Source organism: Microtus pennsylvanicus, chromosome X (assembly GCF_037038515.1).
Source record: "Microtus pennsylvanicus isolate mMicPen1 chromosome X, mMicPen1.hap1, whole genome shotgun sequence".
Lineage (NCBI taxonomy): Eukaryota > Metazoa > Chordata > Mammalia > Rodentia > Cricetidae > Microtus > Microtus pennsylvanicus.
Window position 1 is genome coordinate 55,567,606 of NC_134601.1, and position 18,277 is coordinate 55,585,882.

At 43.3% G+C, this 18,277-nt stretch overlaps 1 protein-coding gene and 1 long non-coding RNA gene across 2 annotated transcripts in view; one reads left to right on the forward strand and one right to left on the reverse strand.

Moving 5' to 3' along the window:
- Ube2a (ubiquitin conjugating enzyme E2 A) overlaps positions 1-18,277 on the reverse strand; it is an 85,108-nt gene that overhangs the window by 1,287 nt on the left and 65,544 nt on the right. Inside the window, exons 2-7 of the mRNA XM_075958483.1 lie at positions 10,047-10,235; positions 8,751-8,968; positions 8,512-8,592; positions 8,063-8,088; positions 1,360-1,449; positions 223-311 (exon numbers count right to left, since the gene is read on the reverse strand). Coding sequence (XP_075814598.1) covers positions 223-311; positions 1,360-1,449; positions 8,063-8,088; positions 8,512-8,592; positions 8,751-8,968; positions 10,047-10,067 — 525 coding nt within the window. The 5' untranslated portion in view covers positions 10,068-10,235. The remainder of the gene's footprint in view (positions 1-222; positions 312-1,359; positions 1,450-8,062; positions 8,089-8,511; positions 8,593-8,750; positions 8,969-10,046; positions 10,236-18,277) is intronic.
- LOC142841530 (uncharacterized) lies at positions 10,133-15,806 on the forward strand. The gene is made up of 3 exons (XR_012909083.1): positions 10,133-10,222; positions 14,512-14,603; positions 15,527-15,806. It is a non-coding gene; the product is annotated as an uncharacterized LOC142841530 (long non-coding RNA).

Genomic DNA, 18,277 nt, shown 5'->3' on the forward strand with positions numbered 1-18,277 from the left:
TCCCAAATAATAGTTAATTTTTCCATCTTTCACATACTAACTTAAAGTAACTGCAACTAATTCAGGCAAATACACATGCACATACACATATTTCCTGAAGACTTGTATTTTAATGGTCTGCTCCCTTATACAATAAACTTGATCCCAAAATTTAAAAGGTCAAAATAATCACTAATGTAAAAGCATCAAAGATTGTAATCACATTAAAGGGGGAAAAATCACCTGTATGGATGTTAAAATGGAAGACACATCATAAGTTGGACTCCAACGGTTCTGAAGTATATCCAGACATATACTACCATCTGCGTAGACTAAGAACACAAGTAGGTATGTTAAACATAAGACTACTAAAGTTTAAGCATATTCAAGACAAAAATGCTCAAGAATGCTTTTGAAGTTTAAAGTTTCCTAGTTAACTGTCTAAAAAGGTGTCATAATCATTACTAGGGAAATAAGGTAATCAGAAAATAACATGGTAGTTTTCTGGAGGGCAGTGCTTATTCTGAAGAAACTGTCCTGTTCAGAATGTCACACATATTTCCTAGCAGGTTATATTTCCATAGAATTGTGGGAAGTTCAGCCCATCAAATCTGAAAATTATATATCCTATTTGTAATAGCTTAACATTCACAAAGTTTTATTTTGGCATAAAGATAAAATCTTAACACCATGAAAAAATATTATTAGAAAAAAAAGTAAAAGACAATTTTGTAGACAAGTAGCAGCACTTTTCCAACAAACAGTGTCAGATCCTTTAACAGAATCTGGTGTTTGGTGGGTCTGAGTATTGAAAATGTTTCATAGTAATTCTGATTTGCACCTGAAGTTGAAAAATACCTTTCTGAGTGCTAGTGAAGAGAATTACAAAATACACGGTTACCCTAATTTGGCCTATCATTAAACAGGAGCCCCCCCCCCAAAGCATTCTTATTTTTTTAGTGAGTAAATAACAAAGATTATAAAGCCAGCAGGCTGTTAAGTCTCCAAGCAAAGGATGGTACTATCCTCTTGCATTTCTAAGACTATAGATCAATACAGTAAAAGAACATGAATTCCAATTTCCAGAGACAGCAAAATACTTGTACTTCACATAAGCAATAGCATTTGGAATTACCACCATAAAAAGCACTGTAGGACCTTACAAGAACATGTTTAAAATATTTGCCATAAAAAACAAAACAAACAAACAAAAAACAGGCACTGGTAGGGCACATCTTTAATCCCATCACTTAGGAAGCAGAGGCAGGTGGATTTCTGTGAGTTTGAGGCCAGCCTGGTCTACAGAGCGAGTTCCAGGACAGCCAGGGCTACACAGTGAAACCCTGTCTCAAAAAAAAATGAATACAATAAAATACTTGCCATTAGGATGGAACATCTTAGAGACAAATCTAACAGTAGGTGGCTTATTCGGATATTCTTCAGTAAATTCAATTGTAAGTTTAAATGTTCCTGTAGTTAAAAAAGGGGGAATAGGACATCTTATTATTACTTTTTTCACATGTACTTTGTTTTTAATGCTTTCTGAATATTTTTAATCATTAAGTGAAATAACATAAGGACAGGGATATAGTATAGAGAAGAGACTAGTTAAGAAACACATCTCAAGGAACCACCACCGAAAGGTATTTTAGCTATTTTCCCATTATTCTCCAAAATTAAAAGACAGTCACCATAAACAAAATTGCTGTTTGCTGTATGATAGTCACTATGCACTTTGAACATATCCTTCAAATGATAAATAAGGTACTGAGCCCCAAATTTGACCTTCCTCCTTTAGACTAAAAAGAACTTAGGACTAGAGATACAGTTTAGTACGAGAGCACTTGCCTATTATACAGGGGGCCCTAGTTTTAACCTCCAGTACCCCCACAAAGCCTCAAAGGCCTATGGCAATCAGGCATTACCTTAAATTTCTCTAGTAGTCCCTAGTATACTAGGACAAAAAGGTTCCAAAAGCATTGCTAGAAATGCAAATCCATAATTAACAAATAAAATGGAACACAGAGAAAAATGTTCATTGGTTTCTTTTCATGTAATAATGATTATAATGAAAATTTAATTGAATTTAAGCCAGAACAAACTTTGCAGTGCCTATCAAAACCCTCACGTTTGACTCAAAATACTCCACTAAAATATCAATGCAATCATTTACACTAGTGGAGAGAATAACAAAAGTAGCCTACACTTTAGAGTATAACTTAACTATTAATTCCTTTAGAACTAGCAATTTATTTCCTGTTGACTGTCATTAATAGGTTTATTCCTACTTAAGAAAAGAGAATACTATCTTTCTACTGCTATATCTGACACATAACAATATCAAAAATTTGATTTTCGCCGGGCGATGGTGGCGCACGCCTTTAATCCCAGCACTTGGGAGGCAGAGGCAGGCGGATCTCTGTGAGTTCGGGACCAGCCTGGTCTACAGAGCTAGTTCCAGGACAGGCTCCAAAGCCACAGAGAAACCCTGTCTCAAAAAAACCAAAAAAAAAAAAAAATTTGATTTTCTACTACCAACCTGATCTTGCTATGAATGTGTCACAAAATTCTAGACTAATTTAAAATACAATATGGGGGCTTGGCAAGATGGCTAAATAGGTCATGGCATTTGCCACTAAGCCTGACAACTTGTGTTTGATTACCAGAATGCATGAGGTGAGAGAAGTGACTTCTACCAATTTGTCCTGTGATTTCCACATGGGTACCCACAACCATACAAAAACTAAATTTAAAAAGAAAAATGCTACAAAGTCCTCATACACGGGAGGGAGAGAAGGAAGGAAGGAAGGAAGGAAGGAAGGAAGGAAGGAAAGAAGGAAGGAAGAAAGGAAAGAAGGAAGGAAAGAAGGAAGGAAAGAAGGAAGGAAGAAAGGAAGGAATTGCTTTTTTAAATGGAAATATGACACTGAGAGTGTAGCTCAATAAGAGCATTTTGTTTAGCTCAGTCCAGGCCCTTGGTTACATCCACAGCACCATAAAAATAGAAGTAAATAAAATGTAATTGCAAAAGTACATTCCCCAGCTGGGTGGCGGTAGTGCATGCCTTTAATCTCAGGGCTCGAGAGGCAGAGACAGGTGGATCTGTGAGTTCGAGGCCAGCCTGGTCTACAGAGCGAGTTCCAGCACAGGCTCCGAAGCTACAGAGAAACCCTGTCTCAAAACCCCCCAAAAAAAGTACATTCCCCAAACTACTGTCACTCTGGAAACTGTTTTCTTTTTGAAGGCCATATGTAGATACTATATAAAGAAGCTTAAGGGAACAAAACAGTAAGGAATAGGCATACTTCACGCTTATTAATTTTCCTTTAGGTTCTTATTGTTTGAGAAAGGGTCTCTCTGTGTAGTCCTGGCTGCCCTGAACTCCCTAAATAGACCAGGCTGGCCTTGAACTCATAGACTCATTTGCCTCTGCCTGGAGTGCTGGGATTAAAGGTATGTGCCACCACCACCCGGCAAAACTGGACTGACTAAATAGCACACAGAGACCCCAGCTACCCTGAACTAAATCATCATTAAGTGTGATACCCAAAGGCGGAAAGAAACACCACAATGGGTTTAAGAGAACAAGCTCAGGGCTAGGTTCCCAACACACACATGAAAGCTCAGGAGATCCCATGTTGTTTTCTAGCCTTTAAGGGCAATAGGCACACACATGCTACACAGACATATGATAAAACACATACATATATTGTTGGTGCTGTATTTGACTAAACCAAGTTTTTCATGTGCAAAAGAAGGCTAATAGTATCTATTGCAACATTGTTGTGAGGCTTAAGTGTAGCAAATGTGTATAGTCAAAGTTCTTTATAAATGAACAATTACTTTACCTGTAATTCTGCCTCACATATCTAGACCTGGCTGAATGAGAGAAAAATCCAAACTCTGAACTTTACTACCAGTCAGAAACACATAAGTAAATTCAATTATTAAGTAGCACTAATTTCCTGTCACAGAGCAAACACATATATTCATAGGTTGATTATATATGCAGCTGGTTCAAATTCCTTGGCTAGAGCCTTCGGCCTAACTGTGGTCTGAAAGAAGAACAAGAGGCAGTGAATCCAATCTTTGTAAAAGCTTTAGATACCTTTATAAGTGAAACAACCAATTTATGTTTACTTGATTCATAAATTGACTTACCCAAATATTATACAATGTATACATTTAAAAGGCAACATTCCTTTCAATTACATTAAATAAGCAGAGCCTCTTCAGTGGAACTCTCAATTGCAATTCATGAGATCTAAACAAATTTAAGGCAATTAAAAAAAATCATAGGCTATTAAACAATTTCACACCAGAGCTCACCTTCAGAAGGCTAGGCCTTCAACATAATGAAAGATTAGACCTCATCATTGTACACAATCTTCACTGATTTTTCTGATTTTTTCATCTTTCTGAAGAGGCCAAACCATTTTTAAGTACCAACACAAATAAACATGGAGGCCAGAAAAATATATATAAATGTGTTAAATGTCTAGTATATCACAATAAAGACTGACATGGTTGAATTACATAACAGATTCAATGTTTTTGAAAATTCAAAGAGTCAGGCCTGATGGCCTATGTGGCACAAACACCTCTAATCCTAGCACCTGGGAGAGGGAGGCAAGAGAATCAGGAACTTCTTAGGTTCCTCTGGTCATCCTCAATCATATATTTAATCTGAGGTGATATATTTGAGACCCTGTCTCAAAAAACAACAAACAAGACAAAACAAAAAACAAATTACATATGGGGGAGGGGGAAGATGGAAGGAAAGAAGGAGAGAGGGAGGGAGAGGGAGGGAGGGAATAAAGAAAAAAGCAAGTGCTATTGTCAAAGAAAACTTTTCTGCTCGTTTCTTGTCATTTGACTACTAACTTAGGAGCCTGGAGGAAAATTACATGTACTTAAATCTTTTTGATGACTAAAAGAAAATTCTTTATTACTCTTAGTGGACTTTAAGAGATACCTTTTAGTCAGGCAGTGGTGGCGCACACCTTTAATCCCAGCACTCAGGAGGCAGAGGCAGGTGGATCTCTGTGAGTTGGAGGCCAGCTTGGTCTACAAAGTGAGTTCCAGGACAGCTAAGGCTATTACATAGAGAAACCCCATCTCAAAAAAAAAGAGATACTTATTTAAAAAAGATATACACACTCAAATTCTTAAGGTCACATATATGTTAAAAAGCAACTGCAATTATCTCAATAATTTTGGACCTGATAAAGAATATATCCCATAACTTTTGTATTTAGCTTATATATAAAGCTATTTCAACAAAGTTTTCCTTACAATATTCTGGTAGTATAAGTTTTCCAGAACATATTCATATCTTCTTAAATATGTGAAGCTAAAGCAAACTGCCTTTAAAATTTCCTTTTCTCAGAATTTCCTCTTTTTAACTAGGACCTGATTCAGAAACCTCTATCAAGGAATAAACAAAAGTTGTGTGAGGGCTTTTAATTTGAAAACACATTGGACACAGCAAATCAGCTGTCACTTATCTCTATCGAATCTCTTCCCTAGTTATAAAGTCTCCAAATGTAATTAAGAGTAATAAAAAAAATGGTCAGAATTTGTTTTCGCCAGTCAGAATTCTAAACAACAGAAGAAGCATGCATATATACTAAAGTGTTCAACAGAATCAGAGATGGGTATTGTCATTTAGCTTAACTCCTTTCAGCAATGCCAAGTTACAGATAGTTGTACACCATCAAAAACAAAGGCAGTAATGTCAAAGGCAACAGTCAAGGTAGATAATGGATTCCACAGTATCTTTTCAATTTACACTACTTTAAACATCAGGAGCACCCTTTAAATTTGAAGTAGCCTGTTTCTAGCAAAATGATGTGCTATTAATAAGCTGTGCCTAGGATAAAATAGTCTGAGGAAAATGAGGGGAGGCAATGAAAATAAATCCCACTACACCACTGGTTCTCAACCTGTGGGTCATGGTCCATTTTGGAGGGAATCAAATGACCCTTTCACAGAGGTCACCTGAGAGCATCAGAAAATACAGATATTTACATTATAATTCATAACAGTAGCAAAAAGTTACAAAGTAGCAATAAAAATAATTTTATGGTTGGGGGTCACTACTACATGAGGAACTAACAGTATTAAAGGCTCGAAGCATTAGGAAGGTTGAGAACCACTGGTCTACGCATAAAGCTTACATATAAAAGAAGTAGCACCAGTCAGGTGGTGGTGGCACAGCATTTGATCCCAGCATTCTGTGAGTTTGAGGCCAGCCTGGTCTACAGTTCCAAGATGCCAGAGTTACACAGAGAAACCCTGTCTCAAAACAACAAGCAAACAAAATAATACCAGTCTAGTAGAGAAGTCTGGCTAGCCCTTACATTAAATTCACCAAAGTAGTGTGCCCTAGAATCACTCTCTCCTGCATCATTTCTTTCTTTTTAGTGCAGCATGGAACAGCAGCAGCAGTTATCTAGTCAGTGAGGTAGAGAGAAAGCTAAAGTATTCTGGTTGACTAGCCACAGTTTTTGAAGGGTATCTGAGTATTTGAGACAAATTATAGAATGGCTGATCTTAACTTACTTCACATTAAGTTTTCTGACTCAGCAACATATATATGAAGAGTTTTAGAAATGGATTGGGCCAGGCAATGGTAGTACATACCTTTTGCCCCAGCACTCGGGAGGAAGAGGCAGGTGGATCTCTGAGTTCAAGGCCAGCCTGGTCTACAGAGAGTTCCAGGACAGCCAGGACTATATAGAGAAACTCAGTCTTGGAAAAAAAATGAATGTTTTTGTTGTCACCTTTAAACTTGAGGGTGTGTGTGTGTGCACACACACACATTACTAAAGAAAGATAAGTCATTGAAAAAAAAATTAAAGATTAAGCACCCCAAACACTAAAGAATTTCATGAATTCAAATAGTTTTAATCATTCTTTAAATGACTTAAACCTTAAAAGACCCAAAACACCACACACACACACACACACACACACACACCCACGTCTGCCTATAAAACTCTATCACTGTCAATTCTGATTGAGATATTGTGGTATAGGCAGACATTCAAGAGATGACCAATGGGAGTAGAATAAGTGAAGAGTTTTCAAGAACTTGTTAAAGTATTTCAACTGCACAGCAATCTGTAACTATGCCAAACAGAAAGGTTTATTTTCTTTGTTGCTTTCTTTTTTGAGACAAGGTTTCATTATGTATCCCTGGCTGGCCTGAGTCTATGTAAGCTAGACTAGTCTCGGATTGACAGAGATCTACCTGCCTCTACCTCCTCTGCCTTCCAGATGCAGGAATTAAAGGCATAGGGCACCATGGCAGCATTCAAAAACAAAGTTTTTGAAGGGCAGTTAGTATGTGTGTTTAAAAGTCAGACCTAAATTGCTTAAGTTATACACCTCTTGCTACAAACTCAGCACTCAGGTAGGCTGGACGATGGCCAAAGGGGTCCTACCGTAAGGCAAACCTCATTTCTGAAGCTGCTGTCAGATTCCTGACCAGAGGACCCTAAGGAAAACCCCACCTGTAAATGAATTTAAAACCAAGGAACAATATTATACTGAAAGGAGGCGTTTCTGAGCACCTGCAAGGGAGCGGGGCCCCGTGAGCCTCCCATGTCAGAGTGTAAAAGGCAGGCAATTGCGCCTCAGAGGATCCCGCACCCATTCAGCCCCCCGGAAAGTGCACACTAAGGGCGGCTGAGCACCGTCCTTGCCCTTGCGGGAGCAGATGGTCTCTGGTGGACGGACTTCATGCTCCCTGACCTGGGGGTGGGGGTTCAGCAGGCAGGCTCGCCGCTCCAACCCCCCGCGCCGGGGCACAGCTCTCACGGAGCGACTTTTACCCAGTTGGAAGGTCTCAACCGGCCCGACGGTTGCGGTGCGGTTCCGGGGAAGCACAAGCCTCGCCTGGAGCCGCCACACACTGGATTCCACTCAGACCTTTTTAGCAGGCAGAGGGGGCGAGGCAGAGCAGAGCAGGGTCGTTAAGCGGGGGGAGGTGGGGGGAGAGCTTGCTGATGACAGGGGACCCCCCCTCCCCCCTCCCGCGGGGTAGGCTCCTAAAAGGTGGGGCGAGAAACTCTCTTACCATCCTCAAATGGGGTCCCTTCGGGCCTGCAACACAGAGAAAGAAAAACAAACAAGCGCCAGTCAGCGGCCGCCGAGAGGCTCCCCTTCCTCCCGGGGCGGCGGGGGCGGCGGAGGCGGCGGTGGCGGCTCTGTCAAGGGCTCGCGTCCCTGCCTCCCGGCTGCACCCCGGAAAGCCACCTCGCGCTCCGCTCGGGGTTCGGGAGGCAACGCAGGCCGCCGCCGCCTCGGCCGCCACCACTCCCCACCCCGCCCCCCTAGAACCCCAAATGCTCCCCCCCCCCGGCGGCGGCGGGGAAGGGAGCTAATCGAGGCAGAGGCTCCAGGGAGGCGCCTAGGCCCCAACAACCCCGACTCCCTTCCCCTGTCCCCCCATCCCCCCTCCGCCGCTCGTCGAGGGGGCCGGCGCCGGTCCCTTAGCCCTCAGCAGCGGCCGGGACGCAGACTCACCCAAAAATGACCGCGTTCCAAACCATTATGTTGTTCTCTGATGGAGCCCCGCTCACTCCGGCCGGAGGGTCCTCTTGTAACCTTCAGAAATACACAGCGGCTCCCCTCAGTGCCGCCACTCGCCGCCGGCCCCCCATCACCACACCCCGAGCCGCTTGGCTCCGGGATCCGCCCTGTGCCCCGGCCGGCAGCCCCCTCGCCGCCTTCTCCATGACTGCCGGGGGTTGGGGGGGGGTTACCTCTTGAAGTCCCTCATGAGGCGCCGCCGGGCCGGGGTCGACATGTCTCTAGCGGGGTCAGAGCTGGGGCATAAACCAGGGTCTGCGCTCCCTGAGGAAGCTGAGGGAGCCGAAGCCGCCGAGGGAGCGCCTAGAGGGACAGCGCTGCCTCTCCGAAGCCGAGGGTCGGTCTGGCGCCGGCTAAGCACCACCCCTGAGTAGACGGGGGCTGAACCAACCTGAGGAGAAAGCGAGGGGGGGTGGAACACCTTCCGCCGGACGGGCCGTACCAAGACGCGGGACGGGGGGGGCGAAAGTTGTTATGTCACTCAAACCCGGCCTGAGAGGACCCCCCCCCCCCCCAGTTCGCTGGAAAAGGCTACCCTGGGGAGCAAATGGAAGTCTTCAACTCGCGGGGATTTAACCGGGGAACGCTCTAGTTCCACTTGCTGATTTAAAGACGAACACTGTGAAGTGTGAAGTTTTCTTTTCATCTTTACTTACTTTTTTTTTATATCTTTGTTTTTCCCTTTTCTCTTTTGAGGTACGGCCACCAGTAGGCCAGGCTGACCTCGAACTCACGGAGTAGTTGAGGATGACCTTGAACTCCTGACCTTTCTGCTTTCACCTCCCAAATGTTGGGATTACAAGAGTGCACCTGCACCACCATGCCCGTCTTTAATTATTTCTTATTTTGTTGCTGGCTTCCCCTGATTCCTCCCCCTCCTCCTCTTCCTCCTCCTCCTCCTCTTCCTCCTCCTCCTCCTCTTTTTTCTTACAATACCATCCAATGTAACACTGACTAATTCAGCCTCACCATGAACCCCAGAGGCTGGCCCTTGCAGTCGCCTCAGACTGCCAAGGTCTGTGATGACAGAAACATGCCTTCACCCCTGGCTTCTTTTGTTTGGACAAGGAATAATTTATTATAGGGTGGAGGAAAGCGGAGAGGAGAAGTTGAAAGAGAAGAGCAGAGGGAAGAGCTGGCAGAGGGAAACCCATTCTCAAAAGCACAAATGTTCGGATCACATTCCCACAGCCACAAGAGACTGGTGGTGCAATGGTTAAACTAGTGGGCAAAGTAAAAAGAAAGAAAAGAAAGAAAGAAAGAAAGAAAGAAAGAAAGAAAGAAAGAAAGAAAGAAAGTGGATCTTGACTATGAAAATGGGCTCTGGGTCCCTTTTCTTTGGGATGAGGGTGCACAATTCAATCCCAACCTTTAAACCTGGGCCTAAATAAAATGGTATTGGGGTGGTGGTGGAAATGACAGCTTCAGGCAGATAGAACAGACGGTTTACAATCGCTCTGGGCACTCACAATTTGCCTCTGGAACCACATTTCCCCTTGACAGTTCAACAAGCCAAGCAGCTAGTCTAGAGGATTCCCGGGGATGAGATTGTCCAGCTGCAGGGCCTTGGAAGGACAGAAGATCACAAGGAAAGGAACGGTAGGGCGCGCGTGGAAAAGCTGCAAGTTGCGGGGAGGACTCACGGGTAGGTTAAGGACCTGCGAAAGCAATCACAGTTTGAAAGAAGCAGTTTAAAAGATCAATCCAAAAAAATCACTTAGTTGGCACAGACAAGATACGCATTTAAGAAGGATGGAGACTATAGGAAAGGCGGGTTTGCGTTAAATCCCGGGGAGCTTTGAATGCCAAGCTAACGGGATCCTCGGAAGGTAGAAGGAAGAGCAGGGAAGTGGCGCCCTTAGAGCTGTGCTAATCAGAATTTGCTCCCAAGAGCAGCTGCGGGGTTCTTGTTGGCGAGAGATATCAGCACGCTCACCATCCAGGGCCAAGTACATTCTTTACCATGGAACCTGCTATGGCATCAAAGTTTTCAATAGAGACTCTCTCCCGTTAAATCCTGCTCACAGTTTGAATCTCTCTCTCTCTCTCTCTCTCTCTCTCTCTCTCTCTCTCTCTCTCTCTCTCTCTCTCTCTCCCCAGTCTTCTATAGCCACCAGAGAAAAGGCGGGGGTGAATGAAGAGCACTTGGCACGAGATTGAATGTGGTGGCAAGAAGTCAAAAGTGCCTGAAGCTTTAAGCCCCGAGATAAGTGGAGATCTGAAGTGGCCATTAACAGAGCTGAGTATAAAGGGTGAAGGACACATTTGGGAGAGGCAATGTTGAGTGGGACTTGCCGAGCTCCTGGGACTGATGAGCCATCCGTGTGAAGATGGTCAGAAAACATCAGACGCTCAGCAAAATTTGTTTTTCTCACAGGAGGCAGGAAGCACACGTCAACAGTAATGATCTTGCTAGGTGCTTAAGGACAAGTGCCTTCGCGGCCAGCCATGGTTAGCTCTCCTTACCTCCAGCATAGCAGTTAATAAAGCAAGTTCCCACCACAGCTCCGTGCCATGGCTGTGGTGGGGAAAGGTTCCCAAACCAAATTTCAAAAAGTCCTTTCCCCTCATCTAGGAACTTAAAGTCTTCTACTTCATACTTAGGGGGGAAAAAGCAAGCAAGGCTTGCACGAACAAGAGCATTGGCCCTCTTTCGCTGCTTAGCTGATTGTCATGAACTAACTGCAGGCCAACTCCTGGGGTTATAGTGTGGAGGGCCCTATTTTATTATTGACTGCTAAGCTGGGACCTCTGCCAGCGACCACCCCCATTCTTTGCTATGTGACCTGTTCTCCATTTAGGCACAAACAATATTTCTACTTCGTTTGCTCCTTCTCACATTTTGAACATTTTTCTTCGGGGAGAACCCAGTGTACTTTCTTTACCTTGTCTGATTAGATCAGACCCAACCTTGATGATCTCTATATTTTAAAAATCCTCAGGCATGCTGTAGTGGCACCCACCTTTAATCCCAACACTTTGGAAGCCGAGGCAGGTGGATCTCTGTGAGTTTGAAGGCAGCCTGGTCTACAGAACAAGTTCCAGGACAGGCTCCAAAGCTACACAGAGAAACCCTGTCTTGGGAAAACCAAAAATAAAATTAAAATTAAAAACCTCTAGCTTCAGGTTGTAGTTACTCTTTTCAGAGGACTGGAGTATTCTAACTCATTAGCTGAGGGCTCGCCTAGCATATGAGACTGTCTGTCCCACCCCCAGTACCTAAATAAGTAAAATTTGGTCAATTTCTCCACTGTCGACTCTAGTTTAAATGTTTGGCTTAATAGCCAGACAAAGATATGTGGGTTCAACAAGGACCACGTGCCTTTGTAAAGGGCGGCATTAGACAACCCCACCTTCCACAGCAAGAGTGGGATCTCTAGTGGGAGCTTGGGAAGCCCTCTGGGCAGAGAAGTTACTCCACTTAAGGACCATTAGTCTAATGGGCTCAAGACAAGGTTCCTCAAACAACCTTTTGTTGTAAAAGAGGCAAACTCCAAATGGTTTATGTTTATCTGAGGATGCCAACACAAGCAAGTGCATGCAGCAAATCTATATTCTGGAGCAGCGGGCAGGCTGGCTTGGTTAGAGGAGGAGGTTCCTATGGTCCTTTTGTGGTTTGCAGCAGAAGGTGAGACCAGGTCTTACTCTATAGCCCAGGTTGTCCTTGAAATCACTGTTACCCAGCCTCAGCTGGTGCCAGGCTCGTGGCAATCTTCGCCTTTTAACCTCTTGGGCGCTGAGATGACAGGTGTGAACCATCGCAGCAGCCAGCAAGGGAGAGGTTCTCCACAGAGAAATAATGAAGTGAAGCCTCAGCTGGGAAAATCAAGAGTGGCAAGGTTGATTAAATGCAAGCTTTTGTGAGAGGTTGAGCCCAAGAGAGAAAGAGGTATAGAGTATATCCTATTGAGAAACACCATGCAAGCTGGCCGTGATGGATAGTGCCTATGAATGCAGCACTGGGGAGGCTGCTGCAGGAGGAGTGCAAGTTCAAGGCCAACCTGGGAGGGGGAAGGGGGATAGGAGAAAGCAGAAGGAGAGAGGGGGAAAGCTAGCGAGCTCTCCTGGAGGATCTGTGAAATGGTAGATTTATTGAGTGGAGATAAGTGTCTGAAAGTATTAGAAGATACAGTCGACATGTTTACATTTTCTGTGGGCTTGTCTACTTTTCTTCCTTCACTTCCTTTCTTGGACTATATAATCAAGACAACTCAAGGGCCTGAACTAAATTAGCTTGCAAGCCCAAGACACCTGTCTGGGAATAGTGTCCTCTGACTGAGGAATGGAATTGCATCCTGGGGACATTGTGTCCGCCACACTCCCCATCCAAGCAACGTTGTCACAGCAAGTGGTAACATGGAATCGTTTCCCAGCACAGATGAGTAGCAGGCTAGGCCATTGTATCCATAGCACAGTTAGCCAAGCACTCTTTCAACCCTGCCTCACCTGGACATCTTGGAGAAATGACCTCCTCACAGCCGAGGGCTCAACTCTCCCTGAGAGCAGGTCATTCCATCACTCTTGTGAACGGAACCATCGGCAGCTCCCTGACTCTTATCAGAGATGGAAACAGTGTTTCTGATTTGCCCTGCCAGCTGCCCTTCTACAGTTTAGCAGTTGAAATTTCCTCGAGCTCAGGACGAGACTGAAAGTTCTCTGAGTGAGATGCACCACCCTCCGCATCTGCTTAAGAACACCCAATGGTTTTAAAAATTATCTTCTGCTATATACTTGATAAATGATCTTTTATGATGTTTGTGTCTTCATTTTTTTTAACATTTTTTCAGTGTGTATATGTGTGTGTGTCTGCAGGAGCATGGCTGAGATGTGTTGGGAGGGAGGAGAATTTGGGGGACTGAGGGATGACTATGATCAAAATACATTGGATATGTATGTGTATAATATTCTCAAGGAATAAATAAAAATATTACTTAACTGTTTTTAAAAGGTTTGCATTCTTTAAATTTTCAGTGGATCTATTTCCCAAGCCCAGATTTCAGTTCCAACAGCATTTTTCCAGGTCATAATGCAAATGCAAAAACCTCTGTATTTCAAAATTTAATGTAACCGTACAGTTCAGGAACTTCTGTTCAAACTTGTACTGAAGGTTATTAACCTGCAATGCAGAGGCATGCTGCGAAGTGAATGTCTTTGATTCTCTACCCTGAAGAAAAAATATGAACACCAAAACATATATGAAGGCCGGAGAGATAGCTCAGTACTTGAGAGCCCTGGGGGCTCTTGCAGAGGCCCCTGGGTTCAATTCCCAACACCCAGAAGGCAACTTACAACCTTTAGGGTGGTCTGATTCAGCCATCAAAGGCTGGGCTCCAGAACAAAAATATAAAAAGGTAATGATTCTCTAAGACTTTCATTAATATTTTTCTTATGCTTAGGGCTAGGTGTGTAACAAGAGTACTTTCCTAACATGCACAAAGCTCTGGGCTCCTAGAGACCCAACAAAACCAGAACCAGAAGGATGGATGGTCTTGGGTTTTTTTTTCCCTGCTTTTCAAGAAAGGGTTTTTCTGAAGCTTTGGAGCCTGTCCTGGAACTAGCTCTATGTAGACCAGGCTGGCCTCGAACTCACAAAGATCCACCTGCCTCTGCCTCCCGAGTGCTGGGATTAAAGGCGTGCGCCACCACGGCCCAGCTGGATGGTCTTGTTTTGTATGTGGTACTTTCCTGCGTTCCCAGCACTGGGGAGGCTGAAGCAGAGGAGTTTTGAGTGCTAAGCTAGCATGAGCTAGACAGGGAGCTTGCTGCCAAGCCTGTCAATCTGAGTTATATTCCTGGGTCCTATCTAGTAGAAAGTGCACGCGCGCACACACACACACCAAACACTAATATATATATATAAAATTTAAATTGGAGAGGTCATAGGTCCAGGGCGCCTGTCTAATCGCGGTCTACATGTTTCTGTTTCTGCCGTAGAGTAAGGCTGCTGTCTGCTTTGGTTGGCGAAGCTTCTTTTTGCTGTAGGTAGTGACTACTGCAGAGACTCATACATGATCCAGATGCTGAAGGTAAGAGTATTCATGTTGGCGGCCCAGTCCCAAAAGGAACATCTAAACCACCCACTTCAGAACTGTGGAAACATCCCCAAAGAGGGGGTAGGAATATAAGAGTTGAAAGAAGGGTTGGGGGCGATTGGCCTGCTGTTTTCTGGGCACATTTAGCATGCTTTTGAACTCCCGGAAGCTGTGGTTACTTGCACAAGATTGGGCCCCTCATCACCCTGTCATAGAGTGGGAAGGGACTTATGAGACCGCACACTTTCTTGAGGACATGTAGGCGGGTAATGGCTGCTGAAAGAGAGGCCTTTTGTTCGGTGATATAGCCACTGTCAGTTGCCCATACTCTTGTAAATAACCCCTCAAACACACTCCTGGAACTCTGGGAAGAAGGAGAGCTCCAGTGGAAGTGGGAGAGGGGGAATGTGAACCAAGACACATTAAATACATATATGAAAATGTTACAGTGAAATCTGTAATTAAACATAATTAATGTATGTTAATAAAGTTAAAAATAATTTTTGTTATGTGCATTAGCGTGTTGCCTGCATTTATACCTGTGCACCATATGTGTGCCCAGTGCCCCTGGAAGCCAGAGAGGGGGTTAGAGCTCCTAAAATGGGAGTTACTGATGGTTATGTGGGTTCTAGGAATCAAACCCTGGTCATCTGGAATTGCAGCCACTGACCCATCTCTTCGCAGACACACACCCCGATGAGCTTGTGAAAAGAAGAGTCTTACATTTTAAATAATACATCTTCATGGAAGGGCTGGTAAATGGCTTTTTAAATTCCAGTTGGTGTATATCTTGTTTTCCTCTGGTCACAAAACCCTGAAGTCTTCAGTCAGATCTCTCTTTAAAATAAAATATTTCAGTACTGATACTTGAATTATTGAAGTTATGCAATATGAATTGTCTCGATGTGTTTCCCCAGGTGTCTACCCTTCAGAAAGAGAATGTTGGGAAGCCTTCTGGGTTAAAGAAGGAAGGATGAAAGATGGTCCCTTACACATAGGACAAACAAGACAAGCAAGATTTCTCTAATCACAAATCATTTACATGATTATGACTACATGATTAAGGCTTGGTATCCAAAACATGTCAAGAACCCTGGAACTCAACGATAGAATCCTTGCCCCAAATTCATGAGGACCTGGGTTTGCTCTCCAGCACTGCAGGAACTCTTCCAAGTCAATAATAAATTGACTAATTGCCGGGCGGTGGTGGCGCACGCCTTTAATCCCAGCACTCGGGATGCAGAGGCAGGCGGATCTCTGTGAGTTCGAGGCCAGCCTGGACTACAAGAGCTAGTTCCAGGACAGGAACCAAAAGCTACGGAGAAACCCTGTCTCGAAAATCCAAAAATAAAATAAATTGACTAATTAAAAGTGGGCAAAGGATGTGAGTTGACATTCATCCAAAGAAGATAAACAAGTGACCAATCAGCGTATGAAAAAAGTGCTCAACATCATTAGTTATCAGGAAAATGCAAATCAAAATCACAATGAAACACCGCTTCATAGCGATCAGGATGGCAATAAGAAAAAAAAAAGACTGACAATGGAGGCTAGAGAGATAGCTAAGCTGTTAAGGGCCCTTACTGCTCTTGCCAAGGAGCCCAGTTTGATCCCCAACATCCATCCATCTCAGGCAATTCACAACTGCTGGTAACTCCAGCTGAAGAGTAGGGCATCGGATGCACCCTTCTGGCTTCCATAGGCATCCACATGCACACATGCACATGAAGAAATAATAACAATAAATGACAGAAAGCAATAATTCTTGGCAAGGCTGGAGAAGAGTAAAAACCATTGTACACTGCTGATAGCAATGTAAAATTGTGCATTGTGCACTCCTTGAAAAACTCTGGTAGGTTCTATAAGATTAAATATAGACTTGCTCCTGATGTAGCCATTTCACTACTAGGTCTATAACTGAAAGAGTTGAAAATAACCATCTTGAATATGACCTGTACACGCACATGACCATTGCAACTTGTATGTGAATATCCACCGCAGCTTTATCTATAAAAGCCAAAAAAGTGGAAACAGGGTAAAACCAGTCATGCTAGGATAAACAAAAAATAGTATACCCCCCAAAAAAATAGTATACCCATACAATGAGATATTATTCAACTATAAAAAAGGAATTACTTTTTGCAAAATGGAAAGGGGGCAGGTAATGACTAATAAAAAGTATGAGATTTCCTTTTGATACGTTCTGGAATTAGATAAGGGCATTGGTTGCACAGTTTTGACTAAACTATTACCAAATTGAATTTCTTTTTTCTGAGACAGAGTCTCACTGTGTAGACTTGGTTGGCCTGAAACCCAGCAAGGTCCTCCTTCCTTTGCCTTTTAAGTATTGGGATTGAAGACCTGCAACCATGACTGCCTATTAATACACTTTCAAAAAATGGATTACATATTATTTGAATTTAGTATTTTTAAATTATTCTCTCTGTCTGTCTATCTCTGTCTCTGACTCTCTGTCTCTCTATCTCTGTCTCTCTGTCTGTCTCTGTCTCTGTCTCTGTCTCTCTCTCTCTCTCTCTCTCTCTCTCTCTGTGTGTGTGTGTGTGTGTGTGCGTGTGCACCACAAGTCAGATGACAACTTAATAGAGTTAGATTGTTCTTGCCTTCCATCATCATGTGGGGCCTGGAGATGGAATTTAGTTCATCAGGCTTTGTGGCAGGCCACTGAGCTCCTTCAGTGCCCACGTTGATTTTTTTTTAAAGAATTTAAATTGTATCTTTTTAAATAAAGAAGCTTCAGCTGGTCACCTGGATACATGCTTGCAATCTCAGCATACAGGACACAGAGGGAAGAGGGTTATGAGTTCAAGGCTACCTCAACTAGATGATGAAACACTTCATTAGATAAAAAGAAATGAAGGAAAGAGGGAAGGAAGGAAGGAAGGAAGGAAGGAAGGAAGGAAGGAAGGAAGGAAGGAAGGAAGGGGGAAGGGAAAGGAAGGAGGAAGTAAGAGGAAAGGAAGGAGGAAGGAAGAGGAAAGAAGGAAGGAAGGGGTAGGGAAAGGAAGGGAGAGAAGGAAAGGAAAGAAAGGAAGGACAGAGGAAGGTGGAGAGATAGCTGAGCAGTTAAGAGTGTTGGCTGCTCTTCCTGAGAACTCTGGTTCTATTGGACACACAGGCCAACTCATAACCTTATGTAATGCCAGTTCCAGAGGCTCCAAAGCCTTCCTATGCAGGCAAAGCAGTCGTACACATAAAATAAAAATGTATAAATTTTAAAAACTAAATTAAAGAAACAAAGAAGAAATAGGGCTGGAAGATAGCTCAGAGATAGAATGCTTGTCTGGTATGTGCAACGTCCTAGGTTTAATTCCCAGTACAGCAGAAAAAAAGTTTCTACTTCATTAGATACTCATTCTGAATATTGTCAATAAAATAAAAATATTTACAGGTACATCTAGAATCTAGGGTGTGTTGTCTCTGTGTGTGTGTATGATGTATAGTTTTTTATTATGTCAGGTTTTGCATAAATTCATGGATATTTATGGATCAGAGAAATGGCTCTGTAGGTAAAAGTGCTTAAGACCTGAGCTGTATCTTTTGAGATCCACAAAGTGGAAAGAAAGACTAGAAATCAGAAAGTTGTTTTCTGACCTCAACACATACACACTAGTGCGCTAACAAATAAAACAAGATAAATATTGATGATT